At 44.6% G+C, this 25571-nt stretch overlaps 1 protein-coding gene across 2 annotated transcripts in view; it reads left to right on the top strand.

Moving 5' to 3' along the window:
* Positions 1–25571, top strand: part of HERC3 (HECT and RLD domain containing E3 ubiquitin protein ligase 3) — a 70359-nt gene that overhangs the window by 20701 nt on the left and 24087 nt on the right. Inside the window, exons 3-13 of one of the 2 annotated variants that reach the window (XM_073638049.1) lie at positions 910–1069; positions 3508–3584; positions 4128–4349; positions 5423–5514; positions 5592–5722; positions 9158–9318; positions 15955–16031; positions 17216–17340; positions 18389–18448; positions 22963–23074; positions 24843–25032. In XM_073638049.1, coding sequence (XP_073494150.1) covers positions 910–1069; positions 3508–3584; positions 4128–4349; positions 5423–5514; positions 5592–5722; positions 9158–9318; positions 15955–16031; positions 17216–17340; positions 18389–18448; positions 22963–23074; positions 24843–25032 — 1407 coding nt within the window. Of the gene's footprint in view, positions 1–909; positions 1070–3507; positions 3585–4127; positions 4350–5422; positions 5515–5591; positions 5723–9157; positions 9319–15954; positions 16032–17215; positions 17341–18388; positions 18449–22936; positions 23075–24842; positions 25033–25571 lie in introns of those variants that run through there. The other variant, XM_073638055.1, reaches the window with a different exon arrangement.

Raw genomic sequence — 25571 nt, forward strand, 5'->3', positions numbered from 1 at the left:
AGATGAGAGACCAGAATGTCAAATGTTGCTCTTCACTGCTGAAATTACCCACAAATTATAACTACATGTTAATTGATACAATTCCCAACAATAGAAAAGAGCTGGAGACCAGTGTGCCAAATGTACGTCTAATGACCGGGCCCTGTCTTTGATGCGGCCTCAGTTGCTGAGCCCGCACCATACCCGGCAGATGATGGCTGAGTTACTCAACCATGATCTGCCTTTTAACAGCTGTGGATGGAGTGGACTGCCACCCAGTGCTATTCTATGAAAATCAGCCAGTTGTTGGCGTTCATAGGTGATGGTGATTTCTATTATACACGGCAATACTGTAGTATTGCAATATATAGTACAAGCAATTAAAGTACATCTCGTGCCACAAAAAAACAAGCCATCACACGGCTGTGTCAACGTAAAAGCAAGTGATGGCCCTTGGAAGAAGGAGAGGAAAAAATATTCCCTTTTTTTAGGTTCTAAAAATTGTGTACTAGAGAGATAAATATAAAGCATTGATACATTTGGCTTAGGCATTTACAGCAATGGGAAAACTTTGGAGTAAACTCAATGGTAAATGTCCCTCATTGTGACTGGACACATGGAGTCAGGAGCAAGTTTATTAAGTTATAGAGAGACCGCAGATGCATGCTTGGCAACAGTTACCATGGCAACCGTACAATACCCCGCTGATACAGCGCAGGAGTCCTATTCTAATTGCCTCAGCAACTGTGCTGCTCAGCGTGCCGTGCGGTCTCATCATCCACCATGTCGTATGGGACGGGAGATTATGCCTGGAGGGGCGCTTTACGAGAGTTACTACATGCTACTTCATTAGGTGTAATTATTGTTTTTGTGTCCTTTCCTTGTATGCATGGTATCAATCCGTTATGATTATTGTGTCTTCTGTTTCAGGATATGTGAATACTTTGGCAAATGAACATGTAATCCATGTGGCATGTGGACAGGCACACTGTGTGGCCCTCACTAGCCAAGGTCAGCTGTTCTCCTGGGGAGCTGGGAGTGAAGGCCAGCTCGGTCATTCCACTGCAGAGCTCTCTATTCCAGTTCCAAGGTATGAAGGCTGGGGTCCATGTCTCCCAGCTCACGGTGTAAAGGGGACTGGCCTTATACTTCTACTATTATACTACAGGTCAGGGGCATTATTTCTTCAGTTTGTGTTGGACCGCATCCTTAAAGGGAATATGTTGGTAAGATCTCCTCCTCACTCCCCCACCCTTACCCAAACTACATACATCAGCATCCGGGACATTGAAACTTAAAATGAACTTGTCACTAGTTTTATCGTATATGAGCTAACAAATGCCATCACCTTCATCAGTGCCAGTGTTGCATTCCTCACATTTGTGTATTATCCCGACTATCCCCCAAAAAACCTTTTGAATTGCTCCCGCGCTGTATGCGGATCCAGACGGTCTGGTCTGACGAGTGTCATTGCTGTTTTACCTGTCCCTCTTTTCTGCTGTTAGTCGCCACAGGTGCACTTTGCTCAGCCCCACTACAGGAGGAGCATGAAACATAGCTACACATGTACTGGCAAACCTGTCCGAACAGGCCGTCTGGATTTGTATACTGCGCGGAAGCCATTCAAATGGTTTTTGGGTGGGTATACAGGGTGATAATATATATCTTTGTGGAATGCAGTACAGGCACTGATGAAGGTGGCGCTGTTTGTTCATACACAAAAAAACTGGTGACGAGTTCCCTTTAAATCCATTGGCGCCTTTTATTTGTTGCTGCTTTTCTGAGTAATTAGTGTTTTCATGCATATGCAAATGAGTAATTAAATGCACTGGGCATGACAGAGGACTTCCAGAGCCTTCGCCTCTCAAGGCAGTTTCCCTGCCCAGCACTGGCCTCTTTTTAGCATGATTGATAACTGTCTGATTTCCTTGCAAGATGACACACAGATGGAGAGTTATAAATCAAGCTAAAGAGGCTAGTGCTGGGCAGAGAAAATAACCTCAAAAGGCAGAAGCTTTGGAAGAGCTCTGCCATGCTCAGAGCACTTATTACCTCATTTGTATATGAATTAAAGCACTAATCACTCGGGAATGCAGCAACAAATAAAAGATATAAAGGTGTCAATAGATTTCTAAGATCTACATGCCCATATATGCGGTTTTGGGAGTGAGGGATGGCTCGTACTGGTAGATTTTCTTTAAAGTATCACTTGGATGAAGTTTTTCTTTTTTTGTGTTAATTATGTATAAGGTGTTGATGTTAATATATTTATCGATCTCTACATTCTCCTGTTATTGGCACCCATCTAGTCCACTGACCAACTGTCACTTTTTTTCAGTACAAGCCGATAAGAATTATATCAAGGCTGTCCTAAGAGTGTATTGAAAAAATGACTTTCAGTGCACACAGAGGATGTGTGACGTGTTGTCCATGATATGTGTTGCCTATGAGGATCATAACACTGATAACCAGAGAATGCAGCAATCCTTACTTTTATTAACACCATCGCTGTTTCTTGGCTTACTCTTATTAATCCATTACAGCTGATATAGAGGTTGTCATTTAATTTTTCTAGGCGGACAGAGGGAGTGCAGAAAATAATCAGTGCGTAACAAGGCAGAGTTTTCCTGTAACCGCTCGCTATGCATTGCTATGTTCTCCAGTGCTGTACGAAACATGTCCTTCCAGCTTTCCACTTGAATTCCTTTCCAGGGTTTTGCTGCTAGGGGAGACAACATGGGACTCTTGTTTTGGTGAACTGTGGGATCCACTGGGTGAATTGTGGGATCCACTGGTGATGATTTGTACTAACCAGAATACCCCTTTTAATTATACCTGCTCTCTTTTGTATAACGTGTGATCAGGGCCCCGAATGCCTTTCTCTAGTTAAGTCCCATTGTGGAGATCACTATAATCGGAATATGACACTAAACAAGGAGTTACAATGCTTGCCAGATGAATCATGGTTGTGAAATGTGAGCAAACAGTGCAGAACACCTGACGGCTAGCAGACGGGGCGAGAGCGTCGCCAGAGCTCTATAATTGGGAATACACAGCCCAGCAAAAGTCCCCGGCTGAGAGTAACCATATGGTATCGCTGAATTAAAGTATTCCTCCACCGTCATGTAAATAGAGCTGGCGCTGGAGGTCCCCTTAAATATACATTAAAGTTTCTTAAATAGTATTTTTTATAACCTTATAATCTAGTTCAATTAGTTAATCACATTACATTGTAAGTGACCCTATTTTTTAGTAGTCGCTGTTTCTTGCCTGCTTTGGCTTCGCTTTCTGTCCTGTCCACGAAAGATCAAGGCTGTATTAAGGCTGCTGGTTGACTGCTCAGCCAGTCCCCTTCGATACCACCATTTTTGTGTAAGGCTACTGACTTGGCACCACTCCTGCCAAACCCTGGGATCAACATGGCTCATGTTCCAGTTCTTTAGCTGAGCTGATGACACAAAGTTCTTGGGAGGTCTTTTCAGATAATACACAAAAAACTAGTCTAAGTATGTGTATTTTTTTTTCTAGGTTAATAAAAAAATTTAACCAGCAGAAGATCCTGCAGATCTCATGTGGAAGCCAGCACTGTTTGGCACTTTCAGATGGTAGGACTTTGCCAAGTTCATTCTCCAGCTTGACTGTTCAATGAAATATTAAAGTTTGGCTTCTTTTTATCCTGTGGGTACTCTATGGCTATTTTCTGAAATGACTGATAAAGTTGTGATGCTGAAATATATTTGTAAAGAATTCCATGCTGTCAACAACCTGTCATAACGATTTAAACATAAAACACACATTTTCAAGGCTATGTAGCTATTGATACTTATTAGATGCGGAAACATGGGGGAGGGGAAATAGAAAGAGCTGAGCTCCACCATACTTCTGTGCAGCAGTCAGGATAGACCTCTGGGGGTATACATTTCTATGTAAACCGGGTAAGATCGGACATTGTGGGCCTCGCTCAGTGCCCCAAAGTGTTTGCTGTATCAATGGGCTGGTCTGCAGTGGAGATGTCCCATTAATGGGACGTAATCTAACTAGGTCTAAGGGAACATTAAATTCTGATCTGTTGGGGAACTGAGCTTGTTTCCATGTGTTTTGAACGCGCTTGACAATGTGACAAACGTAAATTCTCTTCACTATTTCAGATGGGCAGCTCTTTACCTGGGGACAGAATGCCCAGGGACAACTAGGTCTTGGTCAAGGAATTACACAACAGTCCAGTCCACAACGTGTGAAATCCTTGGAGGGGATACCGCTAGCTCAGGTCACAGCGGGGGGTTATCACAGTTTTGCCTTGTCCCTGTCCGGGGCTGTGTTTGGCTGGGGAAAGAACAGTTCGGGCCAACTTGGATTGAATGATGAACAAGGTAGAGTATAAGGTCTACAATAAAACCTTCGCTCTATATTATGTATTAGTACGTGAATGTTACACAGCTTTTTGAGCACTAAATTTAGAAATAAATGAAAAAAAGTCAGCTGGCGATAATTTGACCCCCATTGTGAGTCATTCTGCATGTTTATATAGCAGTCTTGTAGAAATCCTGCAGGCAATAAAGTGACTAATATCCATTTACATTATCCAATCAGCAGTATGAAACCACTGATCAAATACTTGTTTACACAGGCGGAGCGCGGTACACGATGCGCCCTGAATGATCTGCAATACATCGCTTTGTGTGCATATGCTGCCATTGCTCTCGGCAGCGCAGGTCCTGTTTACACCGCACAATGTGCTGCCAAGAATTATAATCTTTTGTTCAGAACAGAAGATCATTTCACCTGATAAGCAAGGGTTTTGCTTGTTCATGTGATCGGCAGCCTGTTTAATCTGATTATTGTGAAACTATTGTTTGTAGGAATGCCCATTCACAATAATCTTGCAGTGTTAATGGCCATATAATCTCCAGCTGATCTGTTCCATGTTTGGCTGGAGAATAGCTAAGGGAGAAGGGTGTGTTTTTATGGTCTTTTTGTCCAACTGTTGACAGGGCTGAGGGGGGTAGGCTCCTGCTCCAGCAAGGTGTTTTACTACCAGAACGAAACCATGAGGAAAGGGGACATAGTTGACCTTTTAAAACACACGGAGATTTCTTTATACATTTGTCCCATTTAATTGTAATATGAGACATAATGGGATCACAATGGAGTGATGTGTGGATTTTCTATGTTAAGCATTTCTTTACATATAAGGTCTATTTCTGGGGAGGCTTGTACTTCTATATCATTGTAATTATTTAATATGAAACTGGCTATAATTTCTATGGTTTTTCTGCCTTTTATTGTATGAACTAGGAGTTATCTGAAGGCACTGTTGCCACTTACATACATGCGTTCTGTGTATTGAGTAAGATGCCGCTGCAATTATAAACTGCACGTAAATTAACAGTCCCTATACCTGCCGTCGTTATAAGATAATCATTTGTGTTCATTATTTTTCCAGTCCGGGAATCTCCATGTCATGTAAAGCCTTTGCGCTCCCAAAAAGTTGTGTATATCAGCTGTGGGCAAGAGCACACAGCAGTGCTAACAAAGGTAATAATTAAATCTTAGTGGAAAATGCTTCAATATGGGTGGTTCTGAGAAGGTTACGTCCATGCTTCTGGTTTCAGAATGGTGGACTCTTCACATTTGGAGCCGGAGACCATGGGCAACTGGGACATGACTCGATTCATAACGAGATCAATCCAAGGCGTGTATTAGAACTAATGGGCAGTGAGGTCTCCCAAATCGCATGTGGAAGGTGAGCCTTTAGAATCTGTCACCCAAAAATGTAATCCTTACCAATATAGATTGATATTGTTTTTCATTTGGGAACAACTGATCGCTATAGTGTTGTGTCTGTGATTTTGCATAGGACTGCAGGCTATTTAGTTACTATAATGTACTAAGGAAACGCATACATGATGGATTTAATTCTGGCTACTCTGTACACCGAGACCTAATTTGTGTGTTGTATTCATAACCTTTTGGTCATTATCTGCAATTAGCGATGCTTTTCTTAAGTCATAGTGAGCTCTTCAGAAATGCCTAATCTAATGCACCAAAGACAGCGAAGATTGCACCAGTGTCACGACTGTTATCAGGTATCCCGGGGCCAGGGACTCCTTCCCTGTCCTTAGCGCTAGGGGGTGCCATAGCTATCCCCGCTCCCCAGATTACTTCTAATGGTGAAGACGCCGGGGCCACGTACCTTGCTGAGCTCCTGAATCCGCCCCTAGTCTGTTCCCTCCCTCCACCCAGGGAAGAGGGGAGAAGTAGTGTATGGCAATACACCAACCAGACTAACAAGGAAATATGTACAGTGATAAAAGAAAATACCATTCATACAAATATGCTCTCACAAACAACAGAGGGGAACACTGGGAAGTGAAGGAAGGGAAAAATCAAAGTAGGAGAAGAGGATTTGCACACAAACAAAACAACAGTCTTTTTAGATAAATCCACTCAAACAACAAAATTCCACCAACTCCTGAACCATGCAGCATATGAAGCTAATATAAAGCTATATATATATATATGGGAGTGACCAACACTGAGCAGCTGAGAGCATCAAGCAGGTAACCTTCCAGGATCTCTCAACTGAACAGATTAACCCCTGCACTGCTAGATGAAACCTGCACCGTTTAATATGAAGGTGAAGGCAGGAGTTGGAGAAATCAGAGAGCATGGTCTTCTGGCTCCTCTGTCGTAGCAAGCCCGTGACAACCAGTTTGTCTATATTTTTTTTGCGGTAGTTTTTTGGTGCTATTGTATTATTAGTCTAAGCTTTATCCATGCAAAATTAACTACTTCTGCAATTTATTTTTGTCCCATAACTGTGCTGTTTAGCAGATCTCAGCACCGGTCACTTAATGTTGCACCACTCTTTGTAAATTCGTGAAGCATCCCATACTTTCAACTGAGCCTTTTTTAGGCGTATAGGACATCACAAGTGATGTCAGATGCATCCTAAATCGATGTGCCGGGCTCCCCTCGGTACATGTGCATTGGCTTTTCACCACTGTGCATGAGCATAGGTTCTGTGCATCAGAACCCTTCGTATTGGGTCTGCACATACATCACAATCTGAGAACCAATTGGTTTTGGTCACCAAAAGTTTTAGTATGACACGCTCATTCCAAAAAGTGCCCCATGCTGGTATGAGCAGGGATTTTATACAGTTATAGAACTACCACAGGGAGAGGTAGCACAGAGGTAGCACAAAGCCAGCACTTCAAATGCTGGGAAATGTAGCCTAAAGCCCCCGTCACACTAAGCGAGATCACTAGCGAGATCGCTGCTGAGTCACAAGTTTTTTGACGGAACAGCGACCTCAGCAGCGATCTCGTTACGTTTGACACTTAGCAGCGACCAGGCCCCTGCTGTGAGATCGCTGGTCGTGTCTGAAAGGTCTGGACATTTCTTTGATCGTTGAAGCCCCGCTGGGTAGCATGCATCAGTGTGTTTGACACCTTACTAACGACCTTGTTAACGACTCAGACACAGAAACACATAGGCGTGCATCGTTATACAGATCGTTACGGGTCGCCGCATCATTGCTGCGCCGTTGGGAAGATTTGACTGTTTGACAGCTCACCAGCGACCACATAGCGACGCAGCAACGATCCCTGACAGGTCGTATTTTTGTCTGGATCGCTGTATTGTTGCTTAGTGTGACCGGGCCTTTAGGAGCCAAAAGTGTCTGGAAGCGCTGTGTGCAAACAAATGGGTGTGAGGTAGTGAGAGGTAGAAGACTGTAAGAAGGCAAGAAAAAAAATAGATACAGAGCCTATTGGTAGATACTTTAAATAAACCTGGATGCCAATACAAATGGTGCAGTTCAAGATGTAAACCACGTACTACAAACTGATGAAAGTTGCCCAGGTTCTCCAACGTTATAAAGTTGGCTGGGAAGTTGATGAAAAACGTTGATGTATATCTCTGTGTTGCAAAACTATCATGTTAAATTTTTCTTCTAAGGACTCAAAGGTCAAGTTAAAATAGGTCTTAATCCATAATCTGATTTTAGCCCAAATCCTAACTTTTAATCTAACCCGAGATTGAAAGTTAAACCTGTCAATTGCTAATCTTCTAAAGAGTTCATTCTCTGAACTCACCAATGTTAAGAAATTTTACACAGGGCAAATTGTACCCAAACTTCATTATTTGCCATGATAAGTGTACCTCCAGTGATGAAGAAAAGCGATTCTCTTAAACAAGTGTGCATAATGCTCGTTCTTACCCATTTGGCTCTCCATGGCGGCGCGGAACAATCACGGTCCGTGCTGTCTTCTGGCTTTCTTTCTCACACTCTGTAGGATGTAATGTGATTGAACTATGCTGAATATAGAAATCTAAGAGACTTCATGGACCAGTTGTTGGTCTCTGAGCCAAATGAGAGCAAAATCGCTAATTAAATGGATTTAGAGAATCAATTATTGTTTTTCTATATAACTGAAGGTACATTTTAAAGTTTGTTACATAAAGTTAGTTCTCCAAACTAGTTAGTTCTCCAGGGATCCCATTACCCACTAATCTTATGACTTGCTACGTTTCCTGATGATCTACCATTCGAAGATGGAAAAGCCCCCATAAGATGGGGTAAATAACTTTCAGATTGTAAAGATCTGTCCCTGATGTTTGAGACTTATTGTACTGCCTGGAAATCTTGCCATCTTCAATTCTAATTTCGAGCACAGTGACATTGTGCCTTTTCTTTATTTGTTTTTGGTGATAATGGAACAATTTACAGCTTTTTAATTTTTGCTTTCTCAAGGATAGTAGTTAATTTGCCAATAGGGATCATTGAGTAATACTTTTTTAAGGCTCTGTTCACATGTGCATCATGATTTCCATTTATAACCAAAGGTAAGACACATTGCCAGATCCATCACCCAACAGAACTTCTAATTGGGAACCATCATGTTTTATTGTGGTTTCTACATTGTTTTTTTGGGACAATAAGTGCTATTCCCATAAAATCTACTAAAATCTGAGTCATTTGTACAGACATTAAAAAAAAAAAAAAAAAGTGTTACTAGAATACACCTTAGCTTCTCAAACTGAAATTGTAAATGCTGGGAACGTTTTTACACTAGGTCAGAACTGCCTGTTGTCTTACATATGACAATGGGGTGTTTTTTTTGTTTGTTTTTTTAGCTTGGTAACATTGTATACATTTATTTTTTGCCTCTAGACAGCACACTGTCGCTTTTGTGCCTTCTTCGGGTGTTCTCTATGCATTCGGATGTGGAGAACATGGACAGCTTGGTACTGGACGCACGAGTAATGTGATTTGTCCTACAGCAGTAAAAGGGCGGTGGTCCGCTCACGATGTACAGAACCCACCTTCAGTTGGTTAGTATATATTGTGAATCATTGTCTCTTGCGTATATAAAACAGGCTAATGCAATTATACGTACGTGTGTGTGTGTGTGTGTGTGTGTGTGTATATATATAGATAGATAGATAGATATACAATATGTATATACATTGATCTCTGCTAATATTAAAATCTCTGGTCTAATATGGAGTAGATCCCCGGTGTTTTGCCAAAAACACTGTGACCCATCGAGGCATACTCTCCCGTTCTGTAGACACGTCTTTGTGTCAGATGACGCAGGACTTTAGCAGCAGGTCCTTTAGGTCCAGTCCTGTAGGGTCACTGCCTTTAGGGAATACAGGTGCCATTATGGGGTTGAACTTTGTCTGCAACACTTAGGAGGGTTGTACTTGTCAAAAGTAACATCCACATGAGTGTGAGGATATCTGCAGAACATTGCTCGTAGCATCACCCTGCGTCCTCCAGCTTGGGCATCAGGCCTGCTTCTTTTACTTTCTCAAGGTCTTGTTCTGATGTTCACATGTCCATATATTTTTAATATACTTGACATATATAATAATTTTTCACTGTTTTCATTGTTCACCTTCTGTCTGATAAACCCCCCCCCCCTTCTTTGACAGGAATCCTTGCAGAAATATATAATAATTTGTCCTTTACACCTCCAGACCGGACAACACAGGGTGAGGGTAAAACAGTGTGGCAATACTTTATTGAACCACCAAACAGACACTAAACATAGCAAAAAGCAGAGAACAGCCACATTTTAAAATTATTCTTAATTAACTGTAAAAAATAGAAGAGATGCGTACATTCAAGGCAAGTCACAGAAATACCAGTGAAAAGAAACCCGAGTGTTAGGGCTGTGTATGCCATTCAGTGACAAGAGACTGACCTTCACGGCAACAGAGGTAGACTCTATATACATGGTAGCACAGAAAAATAGTATCCCATCAATTGTAACGACCAAAGAATATATAGCTGTAAGTATCTAGCAGGCCACCTAATCAATATCTAACATTGACACCATGTGACTTGTACAGCAAATTCCTGTAGTGCTGTATAATTTCAATGGTTGGACATCAGAGAAAATACAAGCATATAGTGAGAGAGATCACACAGCACAGGGGATGTCCGCTTTCAAAGCCTATACTATGTAACGTCATGCACATGCACATTAAGTTCTAAGAACAAACAGACTAATGTCTATAATATGAGGTAATATTTCTCTATCGCTCCATTGGGGGACACAGGACTATGGGTGTATGCTGCTGTCGCTAGGAGGTTGACACTATGCAAAAAAAGGAAAATAGCTCCTCCTCCGCAGTATACACCCGCCTACAGGCACCAAGCTCACCAGCTTAAGCTTAGTGTCTGTAGGAGGTAGACCTGGATCCTACTGATCCAACCCTGTTGTGTTTTATTAATGTTTGTTTTTTCTCTTTCAGATACAGCTCTTCAGGCTAACAGGGCACATTGCATCCCCTGTTAACCCACTAGCGACCGAAAGAGCAATGTGGCTACCCCCACATCGCCCACTGTCGGACCCGCTGGGCAGGACTTATCCCCTGTCACCTTAGGGTGTCTCAGGGTGATCTCGGTGGCCAGTCCTAGGCTGTTCCCCACCCCAGCCCCCTCCTCGGAGCGGCCTGGGAGGGAGACGGTGGTCCCTGCGGGTGACCTTCCCCCAGTTTTCTGGGGTTGACACAGTCTCCTGCACTGTCCAGGACCGGACAGTGTGGGAAGGAGGAAAAGCCAGGATCCCCCCCTATCCAGGAAGGCATCCTGAGACCATCCTCAGAAGGAGAAAGGAAAGGACGGTTCCCGGACCCGCTAAGACAGGTACTTCCCTGCCTTCTAGCTGCAGGTCGCACTCCCCGGCGTTACCTGTCTCCCTCCCCCCTCCCCCGCTCACCAACATGGCGTTTAATAGCGCTTCCCATGGCCACTTCCTCCTTCTCCTTCATAATGCGCGGCAAATCTGCCACGCTTTCTCTGTGGGGGGGGCGTGTCCGGTGGGCGGTCCCACTCCGACGGCTATACGCCCCCTCTTTTTTGACCAACCAGGGCCGAGGAGCATAGTGACGTTTCAGTCACGCCCTCATGCTTTCTGAGGACCTATCACGGCGGGCCTCTCAAGCCCGCCCCCCTCCCCTTCCCGTCTACCTATCGGAGCCTCGTCCCGCTCCGTCATCAACTCTGCGTCCTCTGCACCGACGCCATCTCTCTGCCGCACTCAGCTCCCCACTCCGTCGGCACCTATCGACCCGCTCCAGCCTCACCTTCGGAGCCTCCAGGGGGACACGGGACCGCTTCTCTACAGGATCGGGTAGGCCCTGCCCTGACACCAACCCCCCCCCCCCTCCCCCCCCTGCTCACAGCGCTCCCCTCTGCAGTATCCCTGGTCAGGCACATATGCCCAAACCCGGGGAGTCCTCAGTCCGTCCCTCTCACATCGTCACATACTACGCCTGTGCTCTTTGCGGTACTAAGTGGCCCGCGGGTCTCACTACGGCCTTCTGCTCGACCTGCAAACCTCCCACCATGCTGGCACCCCAAGATCCCCCCCGCCGCTCAGGACGTGGTAATCCCCTCCCCTCCGGAGTGGGCTGTTCCTATGTCACAGTCTGTCTCTGACCTCACCAAGGTTTCTCAATCTCTGGTGCAGGTCTTAGAACGCTTGCCAGAACGTTTGCCTATGCTATCCACGGCCACCAGCGCTCCGAACGTCCCCACAGACGATTCGCAGGCTCCCCTGCCCCCTCCTCACAGGGGCAGACTGACGGCACGTTCTCAGAAACGGACCCACGCAAGCCCATCCTCCAGCTCTCCAGACTCCAAGATGCTCCCTGCGTCTCGCACCTCTTCCCCGGAGGTCGCCCCGGGATCTAACTCTGCTTCAGATTCAGACTCTGGCTCTGACTCAGACCAGTATTCCAAGGTCCAGGACATGATAGACAGCCTTATAACGGCTGTCAATCAGACTCTGCATGTTACAGAAGACGAAAGCCCTTCCCGGGACTACTCAGTTTCCTTCAAAAAGATTAAGCGTCCTGCACGCACTTTTTCTAACCATGCAGAATTTGACAGCGTTTATCAAAAGCAGTGGGAGCATCCAGAAAAGCTCTTTACAGGAAAGAAACAGTTAAACATCCTATACCCCTTTAACCATGACCTTGTCAGCAAATGGACGGAGTCCCCATCTGTGGATCCTCCCGTCTCTCGCCTTTCCGCCAAGACGGTACTGTCTCTTCCGGATGGTTCCTCCCTTAAGGATACCACGGATAGACAGGTTGAGGCCCTCACCAAGTCAGCCTTTGAGGCTGCGGGCACCTCCCTCTGCCCTTCCTTCGCCTCAACTTGGGTATCAAAAGCGGTGTCCGCTTGGGCCAAACAGCTCAGACAGGGCATCCTAGCAGGTGCCTCCCCGGACGATCTGGCCGACTTAGCTGATCAGATCGGCCATGCCGGAAAATATCTACTTACGTCGTCCCTCGACTCCGCTGCATGCTCAGCCTGGGTTTCCAGTAATCTCGTTGCTTTACGTAGAATTCTTTGGCTTAAAGCCTGGAACGCCGACCCGGCTTCCAAAAGATCTCTAACTAATCTTCCTTTTCAAGGTTCCAGGCTGTTTGGATCCAAGCTAGATCAGATCATCTCCGATGCTACTGGGGGTAAGAGCACCTCTCTCCCCCAGCCCAGACCCAAACGCCCTTTTCCTAGGAGACGCCCCCTTCAATTCCGGTCCTTTCGTCAGTTCGCTCAACCGAACCCCTCCTCTCAACAGGACCGTACTCCAGCATAGCGGGACAGTCGTAGACCTTCCTTTAGTCCCACCCCTAACTGGCGCCCAAACAGTCGCTCCTCCAAGTCCTCTGGATCACGATCACGATCCAACAGGTTTTCCTCAACGTGACGGGTCACTCCCACCTGGGACTTCTCCCAGGGTGGGCGGCCGTCTCCTTCTGTTCACAGATTCTTGGCTCCCGGCAATAGAAGATGCCTGGGTAAAAGAAATTGTGACTTCCGGCTACAAAATCGAGTTCGATTCCAGCCCACGATCACGCTTTCTCAGGTCCCGCCCCCCACAACCATCTCTGCTTCCCGGTTTCCTCCAAGCCATCACCTCTCTTCTGCGCTCAGGAGTCATAGTCCCGGTTCCCGTTCAGGAAAGGTTTTCCGTTATTTACTCAAATCTCTTCGTCGTCCCAAAAAAGGACGGCTCACTATGTCCGATTCTGGACCTCAAACATCTAAACCGACATGTACACATCCGACCGTTCAGGATGGAGTCCCTCAGGTCGGTAATCGCCTCGATGGAGGCCGGGGAATATCTATGTTCAGTGGACATTCAGGATTGGCAGAAGATCCTGGCAGGGTCCCCAGTCCGGGTACAATCGGACAATCCCACGGCCGTGGCATACATAAACCATCAGGGAGGAACGCGCAGCAAGCCCGTTTTAAAAGAGGTGGCAAGAGTGCTACTTTGGGCCGAGAAAACGGTCCCGGCAATCTCTGCAGTCCACATTCCAGGGGTCGACAATTGGGCGGCCAACTTCCTCAGTTGGCAGGGCCTCGCCTCAGGAGAATGGTCTCTCCATCCTGAGGTGTTTCACCAAATCTGCTTGCGGTGGGGCACGCCGGACGTCGACCTCATGGCGTCCCGGTTAAACCACAAGGTCCCGTGATCCACTAGCAATCACTCAGGACGTGCTAGTCATATCATGGTCACAGTTCTAACTGCCCTATCTCTTTCCACCTCAACCTTTGATTCCTCGAGTCATCAAAAAGGTCAAGACAGAGGGAGTACCAGTTCTCCTAGTAGCCCCAGATTGGCCCAGACGCGTCTGGTACGCAGATCTGGTAAATCTGCTTGTCGACTCCCCCTGGAGACTACCAGACCGTCCGGACCTCCTCTCTCAGGGTCCTATTCTTCATCAGAGTTCTCGTTCTCTGAATTTAATGGTATGGCCGTTGAGGCCGCGGTGTTGAAGACGGCGGGCTTTACTGACAATGTCATTCAGACCCTAATTAACGCCAGAAAACACGCTACCTCACGCATATACCACAGAACTTGGAGAGCCTTTTTTCGTCACTGCGAACAAGATCAACTGACTCCTATGTCCTTTTCTTTGCCAGTCATTTTGGCTTTTCTTCAGGCTGGCCTAGAGGTGGGACTATCTCTCAGCACTCTCAAGGGCCAAGTTTCGGCCTTGTCCATTCTATTCCAACATAGCTTAGCTAGCCGTCCTCAGGTCAGGACCTTTCTACAAGGGGTGGCCCACCTGGCGCCCCCCTATCGCCCTCCAGTGGAACCATGGGACCTTAATATGGACCTAAGCGTCCTACAACAGCCTCCTTTTGAACCCATTCAGGACATTCCAGCCTCTCTCCTTTCGTGGAAGGTGGCTTTTCTGGTGGCTGTTACCTCTATTAGAAGGGTCGCAGAACTCGCAGCCCTCTCTTGTCGGTCGCCTTTTCTGGTATTCCATCAAGACAAGGTAGTGCTCAGGCCGGTGCCTTCATTTTTGCCAAAAGTGGTTTCCGCTTTTCACATTAATGAGGATATTGTTTTGCCTTTCTTTTGCCCTGCTCCAGTGCATCCACGGGAGAGGTCTCTGCACAAACTGGACCTGGTCAGAGCTCTACGTGTGTACCTTTCCAGAACGGCCTCCATTCGGTGCTCGAATGCTCTTTTTGTCATCCCTGAGGGGCATCGCAAGGGTCTCCCTGCTTCCAAGTCAACCATCGCCCGTTGGATACGTTTGACCATCTTGGAGGCACATCGCATCTCGGGCAAACCTCCCCCTCCCGGAGTAAGGGCTCACTCCACCAGGGCGGTGGGGGCCTCTTGGGCGGTTCGCCATCAGGCTTCGGCCTCTCAAATCTGCAAGGCCGCGATGTGGTCGTCTTTTCACACCTTTTCAAGGTTTTACAAGGTCCACACTTATTCTTCGGCTGATGAAAGTCTTGGACGGAAGGTCCTGCAGGCGGCAGTTGCCGAAGTCTGACCTAGTCTGTGACTATCTTCTGTTCTCCCACCCAAGGGACTGCTTTGGGACGTCCCATGGTCCTGTGTCCCCCAATGAAGCAATAAAGATGGATTTTGGGTATTGACCATAAAATCTCTTTCTTGGAGCCTTCATTGGGGGACACAGCACCCTCCCTGTGTTTGGACCTATGTCCTGTTGGCCCTGTTGGGCATCTCATTTAGTTTTTTCACGGTTGTGCCCCGTTGGGCATTACATAGTTTGTTTTTTTATTGTGCTTCTCCTACTGCTCTAGCCACTAACTGGTGAGCTTGGTGCCTGTAGGCGGGTGTATACTGCAGAGGAGGAGCTATTTTCCTTTTTTTGCATAGTGTCAACCTCCTAGCGACGGCAGCATACACCCATGGTCCTGTGTCCCCCAATGAAGGCTCCAAGAAAGAGATTTTACGGTGAGTACCCAAAATCCCTCTTTACCCATTGTCTCTTGTACTGGTGGCTCCCCAGCCCAGACTCCCCAAACGCGCGTTTTCGCAGTGATGCTTCCTCAGGGGGACTGAATTTACTTCTGGATAATTAAGATTACATGCTGCATCGTCACAGCGTTCTTTTCTGTATCCATTGTATTAACCCTACAGTAACCTATCGGTTGTTTTCCCTAAACAGATCCATCTTCATGCACCATCATCAAACACATTTTCTCTGGATGGAATAAAACCTTTGTGATTTGTTCAAAGCCAGAGGTAAGATATAGAATGTACAGTAGTTCAGTCATTGCTGCTGTATATTTCTGTTGCAGATGTAGCGAAGATTACCTTGACTTGGAGAACGCCAGCACTGTGACATCATGACACAAAAAGGTGTATAGCCGGTTCCGGGAAAAGTGTTTTTCTAGTATGGCAAAAGAAATTACAAAGCTTTTTCTGTACTTTGCAGTGTTAAACAGGTACAGCACACAAATGCCATCCATGTGCTGTACGTATTTTACACGGACCCATAGACTTGTATTGGCCCTTGTTATTCGTGCTGCCGGTAAAAAAGGGACATGTCTCCATGTGGTTCACACGGACAACTGGTCCATGTAAGAACACAGACATGTGCACAGCAGCATAGGTTATAATCTGTATGTGTGGCATCTGTGAAAAAAACGGATGCCACGTGTAACGGAAACGCAAATGTGGAGGGGGGTCTAAGTGAGACAACTTTGTGCGCCAGTGATCAAGATGGTGCATTCTGAGTCATTATAGTGCTGCTTCTGTACAAGTACTACTTTATTAAGTTCAATGTTTAATCTGTACTCAGTAATTACCATCCACCTGTTGTCTTCGCAGATACCCTGTGTTTGACTGGGGAACATTAAGCCTACCACAGGATTTCATTGCGTGCCCACCTATATAAAGCCCATGCATTATTACTAAAGGGATTTTTCAGACCAGGGCTAATTTTAGTCAGCCACTGTATCTTACGATATTGCCATAAGCTGGACTGGGCTGCAGTAACTGCACTGTGCGGAGCCCACATCTTTTTAGTCAGTGGTGTAGGTTCCACAAGTTAGTTTCGAAACCAATCCTAAACCTTCGGCATATCAAAATCTTTAGAAAACCCAATTAACCCTTTTAATATGTGGCATATTATGTAAAGGCTAATGAAATGAAAATTCTGCTTCACCTTTTTATTGGTGGCAGTCCATTAAGCTACAAATATATTATACTGGTGTTGTGTTTTTGCCCTTAGCGAGAGCACACCATATTACTGAACCCACCATAAAGAAATCCTACTCCTGTTTATATGTAGTAGACATTGATGTGGTTGCAACATATCGGTGTCATGAGTCTTCCAACTTATTAACCTCCTCTTCTGAGATGCAGACAAATAATTTATTTCCATAAATTGTGTAAAATTCTCTATTGTTATCATTGTCTTCAAGAGATCTGAAGCTGCAGTTGATTTCCGCTCTTGCAAAAACGGGAATTACACTAGTCTAATCAACGACGAGACGATTGATTCGTGGAGGCAGAAAGTGATCGATAATAGTAATTCAAATACGATCAAGTATGTACTTTACAAATTGTATTCTGCACTTATTTATATACATGCAGAGCGTGCGTGCATGTATATATGTGTGTATATGTATAGATAGATAGTAAAAAAATTAGTGTATCCATGCAGAAATAATCAGACAGCAACAATCAGGTAAAGTCTATATTTCAAGAGGACCTCTTTTCATTAAATGCAACACTGATGCACATTCCTCCTGGCATTGTGGAAATAAATTGACATATAACCATTGTCAAAGGGGCATGTCCTAGTATAATCTGACACTACCACATCATACACTGTATACATGTTGAATGGTAACGCTCAGTTCAGTTGTCAGTGCAGTCAAGCATTTCCAGGAGGGATAAAAGTGGAATGAAAACAAGACCTTTTAAAAAAATAAATAAAAAAAATGTACTCTCTTGGACAGGATGAGGCTGGTGTAATTACTTTAACTCCTGTCCGAATGGCTGTGTATTCATGGACGATGGTACAATGAATGTTTTATAGTCCAGCTCTAGCTTCTCATCCTCATTTCAGGATTGTATCGCCATTCTGACTTTAAAGCCAGTATACCAGCCTCAGGAGGTCTAAAAAAGCTGTTTAATAACATATGTGTCTTTTAAGTTTGTCTGATATCCCTTTTCATCTTTCAAGGCTTTTTGGGGTTGGACTTAGACTTACTGGTTGGCTTCCCATGGATGGAAAGGCAGCGTTCTCCCTTCTGGAGGAAATGGAAAGGGCTTATTCAGGACTGAACAATTGATTACCAATCTGCAAAATGAGATCAGTGGGGTTCGGCTTCCCCACCAATAGGCTGAAAATTGCTATGGCAGTGGTCAGGAAAAAGTGGTGTACAGGGCAGAGCACAGCAGCTCCATACATTGCTTAGTGTTTGCTGCCGAGTACTACATTGAATCTTCCCCACTGGATAGGTCATCAGTTAGTCTGTCCTGGGCATCCCCTTTAAATTACAACAGTTTTAGGGTCATTATCAATTGTATAGAAAGGTGCTGTGACCAGACATCTGCTATATGACTAATCTCTCCTATATATGTAACAGCGGCATCGTTCAAACACTGTCCTCCTCGGCCTGCTGGAATGGAAGCTTCCTGGATAAAAAGTAAGCCTGAATTCACCGATCATTGCCACTGATTTATCTGAAATGCTTGCATCTTATTACATAATGCTATTTTATAATCTTCTCACTTACTGTGTTTGTCTGAATGTAAACTAATATACTGGAATATTGATATAGTGAGGAGCAGAAGGACCATTCGTCATATCCAGGTTATTTTGCAGTTCCACCTATTTGTAGTCAACTGACTGATAGACCTGAACTTCTGTATTAAAGCATCTAATGAGCGTGTGCAAAGGTCACTGAAGGCAGGCAGAGCAGAGCTGACATCACCTATTTTGAATGGTGGATTCTGCATTGATCAGCTGTGTAAAGGTGTTATGTCATTGTAATCCTGCTTTGGATGAGAAGGAGCCTGCTGAAAACTCTTCTGTAAAGAACAGGGAGTATTAGTCTAAAATAACCCTTAACACTCCATGACGTACTATTACTATTAATGCTCAACACAGGGCACATGTTGGCTATATTACATAGCTGGCATCTGCCTTTAACAGCAGCGATCAGCGTTACTGCCGATCGCTGCTATTAACCTCTTAGGCTGTATGCCCACGATGAGTATTTGGTGAGTTTTTGATGTTGCAAATGTTCTGTACCCATTAAGTAAAATATGTTACTTGCTTGTATTACCAGTCAATCCTATGAGCAATTTCATTATATAACCAGTCTTCGTATGGGTATCTGATTATCGTCTTTAATCTGGTTTGTTCTTATGTTTTATGAAAATACCCAAAAAAATGTTATATATTAAAAAAAAAAAAAAGTTACTTGCATTTTTTTTTCTCTAAAATTCGCAGCGTAAAAAAAAAAACTCACCAAAAGCTCATTGTGGGAACATAGCCTTAAAGGGAACCTGTTGTAAACAAAACAAAACACTATTGACCTGCAGATACGGGGTTGATATGCAGGTGAATAACATTTTGACTCCATGCAGCCGATGCACTGAGAGCCCCGCTGCCGGGAGGAAATAAATTTCATATCCTCCCAGCAGCGGGGCAATCGGTGCGGGTACTGTATATTGACAAAACGTTATTAACCTGCAGATTAACCCCATATCTGCTTGTTAATAGTGTTGTTTTTTTTACATGTCTGGTTCCCTTTAAGTGCCACTATCTTTCACTAAGAGTGGAATTTAAGTGTTGCAATGGCGCCCAGGCATTTATTCGGGCACCAATTGGTCTCTAAGCTATCACCTGGAACCAGTGGGCCTGCTGAAGGTCATGCTTTTTCTTATGTGACGATCCATAGGCTGGGCATCATAGGAGACTGGGATTTTTACTATATACAGCAATTACAGGTTCATGTCCCATGTGAGGGCTGAAAAATCAAGTAAATAGTGTTAAAGTTAATTTAAAAAGGATAAAAATAACATTTGTTATTGCTACATCCGTGAAAGTCCGATTCCTATCCAAATATAAAATTGTTTAATCCGATCGGTGAATTGCCTTCCACAAATATACAATAAAAATCTATCAAAACTTAGTGTGTAAATAAAACCAGCTCTCACGCAGCTCAAATGAAATCGAAAAATAAGTTATTGGTCCTGGAAAATGTGGCACAAATCACTTTTTTTCATTTTATTATTTTTTTTTCACTGTACTTAGAAGTTTTTTGCCTTTCCCCTTACTCTAGATGTCGAAATGAATAATGCCCTTCAAAATTACAATTCTTCCTTCAAAAAAGAAATCCTCATATGGCTATGTTGATGCAAAAATAAAAAATAAAGTTCTGGCTATTTAAGAAAGGCGAGGAAAAAATTCAACTGCAAAAACAAAAGTTGGCTGTGTCCTTACAGGGTTAATGCAAATTGTGATATGGAAAACAAAAATTGGCAAAAATGTTTGAAATATAGTTAACACAAAAACTTGATAGGTCATTAATGGTCTGATAATAGCTTTTCTTTAAATGCCGGATTACAGGAATATTAATGTGCTTTAATGACATGGAGCAGCGTAACTTTCCATTATTGTTTTATTTACAGTGGATATAAGTCTACATATCCCTGATAAAATGCCAGGTTTTTGTCATGTAAAAAAAGTCATACCAAGAAGAGTCATTTCAGAGCTTTTTCATCTTTCTTCCATAATCTGCACAAATCCATTGAGAAACCAACTGAAAATGTTTTTCTGGTGGAAAATAAAAATAAAAAACTAAAATGTGGTTGCATAAAATGTACACCCTTAAACTAATACTTTGTTGAAGTACCCTTTAAATTTATGCAAGCATTCAGTCTTATTAGTGTACATCTGTCTTATTGGTTATTGGTTGATCTGCATGTCACATCTAGAATTGGCAATCTTTGCCCACTCTTCCCTGTGGTAGTGCTCCAGATCTGTCACATTGTGAGGACATCTCCTGTGTACAGCCCTCTCCAGGTCAATCCACAGATTTTCAATTTGATTCAGGTTTGGTCACTGTCTGGGCTATTCCAAAGCTTTGATCTTCTGACAAGCCATTCTTTTGTTGATTTGGAGATATTCTTAGGGTTGTTGTGCTCAAATATTAAGCTTTTTAACAGAGGCCCGAAGGTTTTGATGCAGAAATCAACTGATTCCTCCATCTTGACTAAAGCCCCAGTTCCAGTTGCTGAAAAACAGCCCCAAAGCTTAATGTTGACTGCACCATGCTTCACTGTTTGCATGATGATCTTTTGGTGATGCACAGTGTTGGCGTTGCACCAAACATGCCTTTTGGAATTATGTCCAAAAAGTTCAACCTTAATCTAATCAGACCATAACTTGTTTTCCCACATGCTTTTGGTAGACTTGATGTAGGTTTTGGCAAAACCTAGCCGAGCTTAGATGTGGGTTTTTTTTTTTGTTTGTTTTAAGAAAAAGCTTCCGTCTTGCCACCCTAGTCCATAGGTCACACATATGAAGAATACAGGAGATTTGTCACATGCTGTACACGCCAGAAATTCCTGCTTCCCCCTTTAGGATATATTACTACATTTAGCTTTTGGTGAGTTTTTGATGATGCAGATTTTCTGCACCTATTAAATTACTTGCCTTTTTTTCATTGTGTTTTTGACTGTGCTTTTTTTTTTTTTTTCATTATTTCACGTTTGAAACAAAGCTGCCTGTTTTCTGTTATTTCCTGGTATGTGGCTTTGACCAAATTTTATTAATATAGTCATGTGCGGATTACATGCGTTTTCACGGCGGAAATGCACTAAAAACGTGTGCTTTTTATATGTGGATTTTCTACATCTAATGAAATTCTATGTCAACAATCTGCACAGAAAAAATTTAGCATATCCACAAGAGAAATTGACATGTTGCAGATTTGAAACACACATCGCAGGTCAGTTTATGCTAATTGAAAAAAAACAGTGGGTATGAGATTGCTATAAATCCCATCCACTTTGCTGGAACTTTAAGATGCTGCGTTTTTTTATGCAGCGTCAAACACTCACCAAAAATTCTTGGTGGGCACACTGCCAAGAGGTCTACAGCAACATTAAGGCTGCCTCCGGAACCAATTTTCTTCTTGTCTTTTCATTAATTTTTGAGGGACATCCAGTTTTTAGGCCACTTCTTAATGATAGTCTTCAGTGTTCCATGCTACATCTAATGCCTTGGAAAAAAAAAATTCTAATAATCTCCTGACTAATAACTTTCAACAATAAAATCCCTTTGCTGTGTTGTAAGCTGTTGGCTTTTGCTGTAAAATGCAACTAAGAAAATGCATAGGATAAGGGAAACCCAGCACTGTGCTAGACTCACATACCTTCACTTGAGCGCAGGGATGGGTGTGCAACCGGACGGTTTCTATTCCCCAGAAAACAGGTGCAACACCCAAGCCACGCAACATCCTATAGGAATGCTAGTCTGAAGATGAAGGGTGGCAATCCATAGCCGGTTAAAACTTCTTTATTAGATACACAAAGAAGACATGGATGCAGGGGAAGCTGGTCACCGTGAGGACGATGGCCGTTCCGCGTACACACTACACTTTCAACGGGTCCAGGTCAACAGATAATGCGAAGAATATCTGACGAAATCAGCTAAATTTTATATGATGTTCATCAGGATCACTGTAAATTATGGCAGATGTGTACCTACTACTATTTAACATAAGTTTAAATGATTGGCTAATTCTGAACACAACCACATCCCCAATTATAAGAGGGTGTTCATACATAAGCCACCACATTATCTTAGTTTTGTTATTTTTATTTTCCTCCTGCAAAATGGTTTCAATTTTTGTCAATGGATTTGTACAGATTGGGTGACATTTAAATGTGGAGAAAGTAGTGAAATGATTCTTCTTGGTGTGATTTTTCTCTGACAATTACCCAAGTTTTATCAGGGGTGTGTAGACTTTTTATATGCACTGGATAATCTAATTGATCTTTTCTACCATGTCTAACGCGATTCCATCAATAAATCCTCTACTAATCCCCTGATCTCTATGTAGAAATGATTTAATTGTATACATCTGTCTAAGGACTGTCTCCATTTCTGCTTTGTGAAGCAACGTATCCTGTTCAATACTTACAGAAATGATGAGCATTTTAGGACAAGCCCCAAGATCCCCGGACTTGACATGCTGTCTATTAAAGTGCTGTTTGAGAAGCTGATGAACGTCCACCATTCCAGGTTATTAGAGCAGGTAAAAATGCAATTTGGCACATATACATTTAACCATTTTAGCCCCTTGTGTAGTTGATTTCAGATGGTATACAAACATGCTTTCATTACGGAGAGCTGATTTGGAGGAAGCTACCTTACAGTAAATGTCTTGCCCCTCGTCTGTGCAGAGCGGGGTGCTTCTTTCCTAGGTGGGAAGCCTATTGATGGAGATCTAGGGGGTAATGTTTTTCAGAGATTGCAAGATGATCGTTAAAGTACCATGTTTTTCGGACTATAAGATGCACTGGACCATAAGACGCACCCCGGTTTTAGAAAAGGAAAATAAAAAAAATTTAAGCAAAAAATGTGTTCATGATCCACTTTTAAGGGGGAGGGGGTCTTCTGCTGACACTGGAATAAGGGTAATATCCCCCAATTCTGACAATATCCCCAATCTTGGTATATATGCCCCCCCTTCCTTTTATACTTGATCCCCATCCTGGTATGCCTGGCATCCCTCCATCCTGGTATGCGTGGCACCCCTCATCCCTGTCCTGGGATGCGTGGCACCCCTCATCCCCCGTCCCGGCATGCGTGGCACCCCTCATCCCCCGTCCCGGCATGCGTGGCACCCCTCATCCCCCGTCCCGGCATGCGTGGCACCCCTCATCCCCCGTCCCGGCATGCGTGGCACCCCTCATCCCCCGTCCCGGCATGCGTGGCACCCCTCATCCCCCGTCCCGGCATGCGTGGCACCCCTCATCCCCCGTCCCGGCATGCGTGGCACCCCTCATCCCCCGTCCCGGCATGCGTGGCACCCCTCATCCCCCGTCCCGGCATGCGTGGCACCCCTCATCCCCCGTCCCGGCATGCGTGGCACCCCTCATCCCCCGTCCCGGCATGCGTGGCACCCCTCATCCCCCGTCCCGGCATGCGTGGCACCCCTCATCCCCCGTCCCGGCATGCGTGGCACCCCTCATCCCCCGTCCCGGCATGCGTGGCACCCCTCATCCCCCGTCCCGGCATGCGTGGCACCCCTCCTCCCCAGCAGGCTGCACATAAAAAAAAATAAAAATAAATAAACACTCATACTTACCTTTCTTCTCTCTCCTCCAGCGCTGCATCCTGTCTGTCCTCACTGATCTCTCCATGTAAGATCAGCTGCCGGAAGTCACTGCTCCCCTCGCCGGGACTGCGCGGGGAGCAGTGATTTCATGCTCCTTCATAGCCGGCACACAGTGTAGCCGCAGCGCGGCTCCTGCTGCTGCCGGGCTATCGCGTGTGGCCGCTTTTTAAAGGGCATGAATATTCACCCCTCCCCATGGGCGTGGAGAGAGGTTGAATATTCATGCCCTTTAACAGCGGGCACAGGCGATTCCGGCAGCAGCAGGAGCCGCAGCACGGCTACACTGTGTGCTGCTATTAAGGAGCATGAATATTCAGTGCTCCCGACGCCCCTTTAGCAGCGGGGACAGTGTAGGCTGCAGCGGGCGGCTGCTGCCTCCTGTGCCCCGCTCCTCCACTACTACTGCTCCCCCCCACACCTCACATATATATACACCCCCCCCCCCCCCCCCCCCAACATTCGGACTATAAGACGCACCTCCCATTTTCCTCCAAAATTTTGGAGGAAAAAAGTGCGTCTTATAGTCCGAAAAATACGGTAGATTTTTTCTTTATTTTTCTTTTATATTTTACAAAACCATTTTGGGTAAAATTACCTTGAACCAGGAGTTTTATTTGTGGATATTACACATGACATAATGAATCTTTCCTGTAATGTCACTAATCAGATCTTTGTTTGTCAGATTCTCAAGGGCTTTGAAAGTTTCCTGATACCTCAGTTGCCCAGCTCTCCGCCAGATGTAGAAGCCATGCGAATTTACCTTATTCTCCCAGAATTCCCTCTGCTCCAGGACTCCAAGTACTACATAACTCTGACTCTCCCGCTAGCAATGGCTATTCTACGGCTAGATACCAATCCAAGCAAAGTTCTGGGTACAATGGCATTTATTGCACATCACTTAAAATACTGCATCTTTCTGCACATCTTGTTGTTTCTTCAAAAAAGAAGTAAATTGGGCTTAACTTCTTCACGACTGCCAACTGTAAATATACGTCGGCACTTGCTGGGATTTGTGCTGCGCTGCTGTAAATTTATGGTGGCAGTCATGCAAGGATGGAGTCCGAAATTCCAGTGCTAAACACTGCCTCGGACTGGTGTCATCGTCAGGACCTGATTGGCTCAGGTCCCGATAATGTAATCCCTGTGTAAGCCAGCCCCTAACTGTCGTATCTTCTAGCTGCCATGATCACCGTGTTTACAAGGTTGTGAGAGAAAGTGGGCTCCCTCTATCGCCCCACCAGCACCCCTTCAACACTATCATGGGGTCCCGATGGTAGTCATGGTAGCCGGAGGTCAAATAATGACCTCTGTGTCTGCCAGCTATGGTGGCCTGTTAGACCCAGCCAGAAGTAGTGCTAGTGATAAGCTGACCGGTTTAATGCATTGCAATAATACCAGTGACTAAAGAAAT

The sequence above is a fragment of the Phyllobates terribilis genome, unplaced genomic scaffold (assembly GCF_046119375.1).
Source record: "Phyllobates terribilis strain yellow unplaced genomic scaffold, ASM4611937v1 Scaffold_1__5_contigs__length_1240528914, whole genome shotgun sequence".
In the NCBI taxonomy this organism is placed as follows: domain Eukaryota; kingdom Metazoa; phylum Chordata; class Amphibia; order Anura; family Dendrobatidae; genus Phyllobates; species Phyllobates terribilis.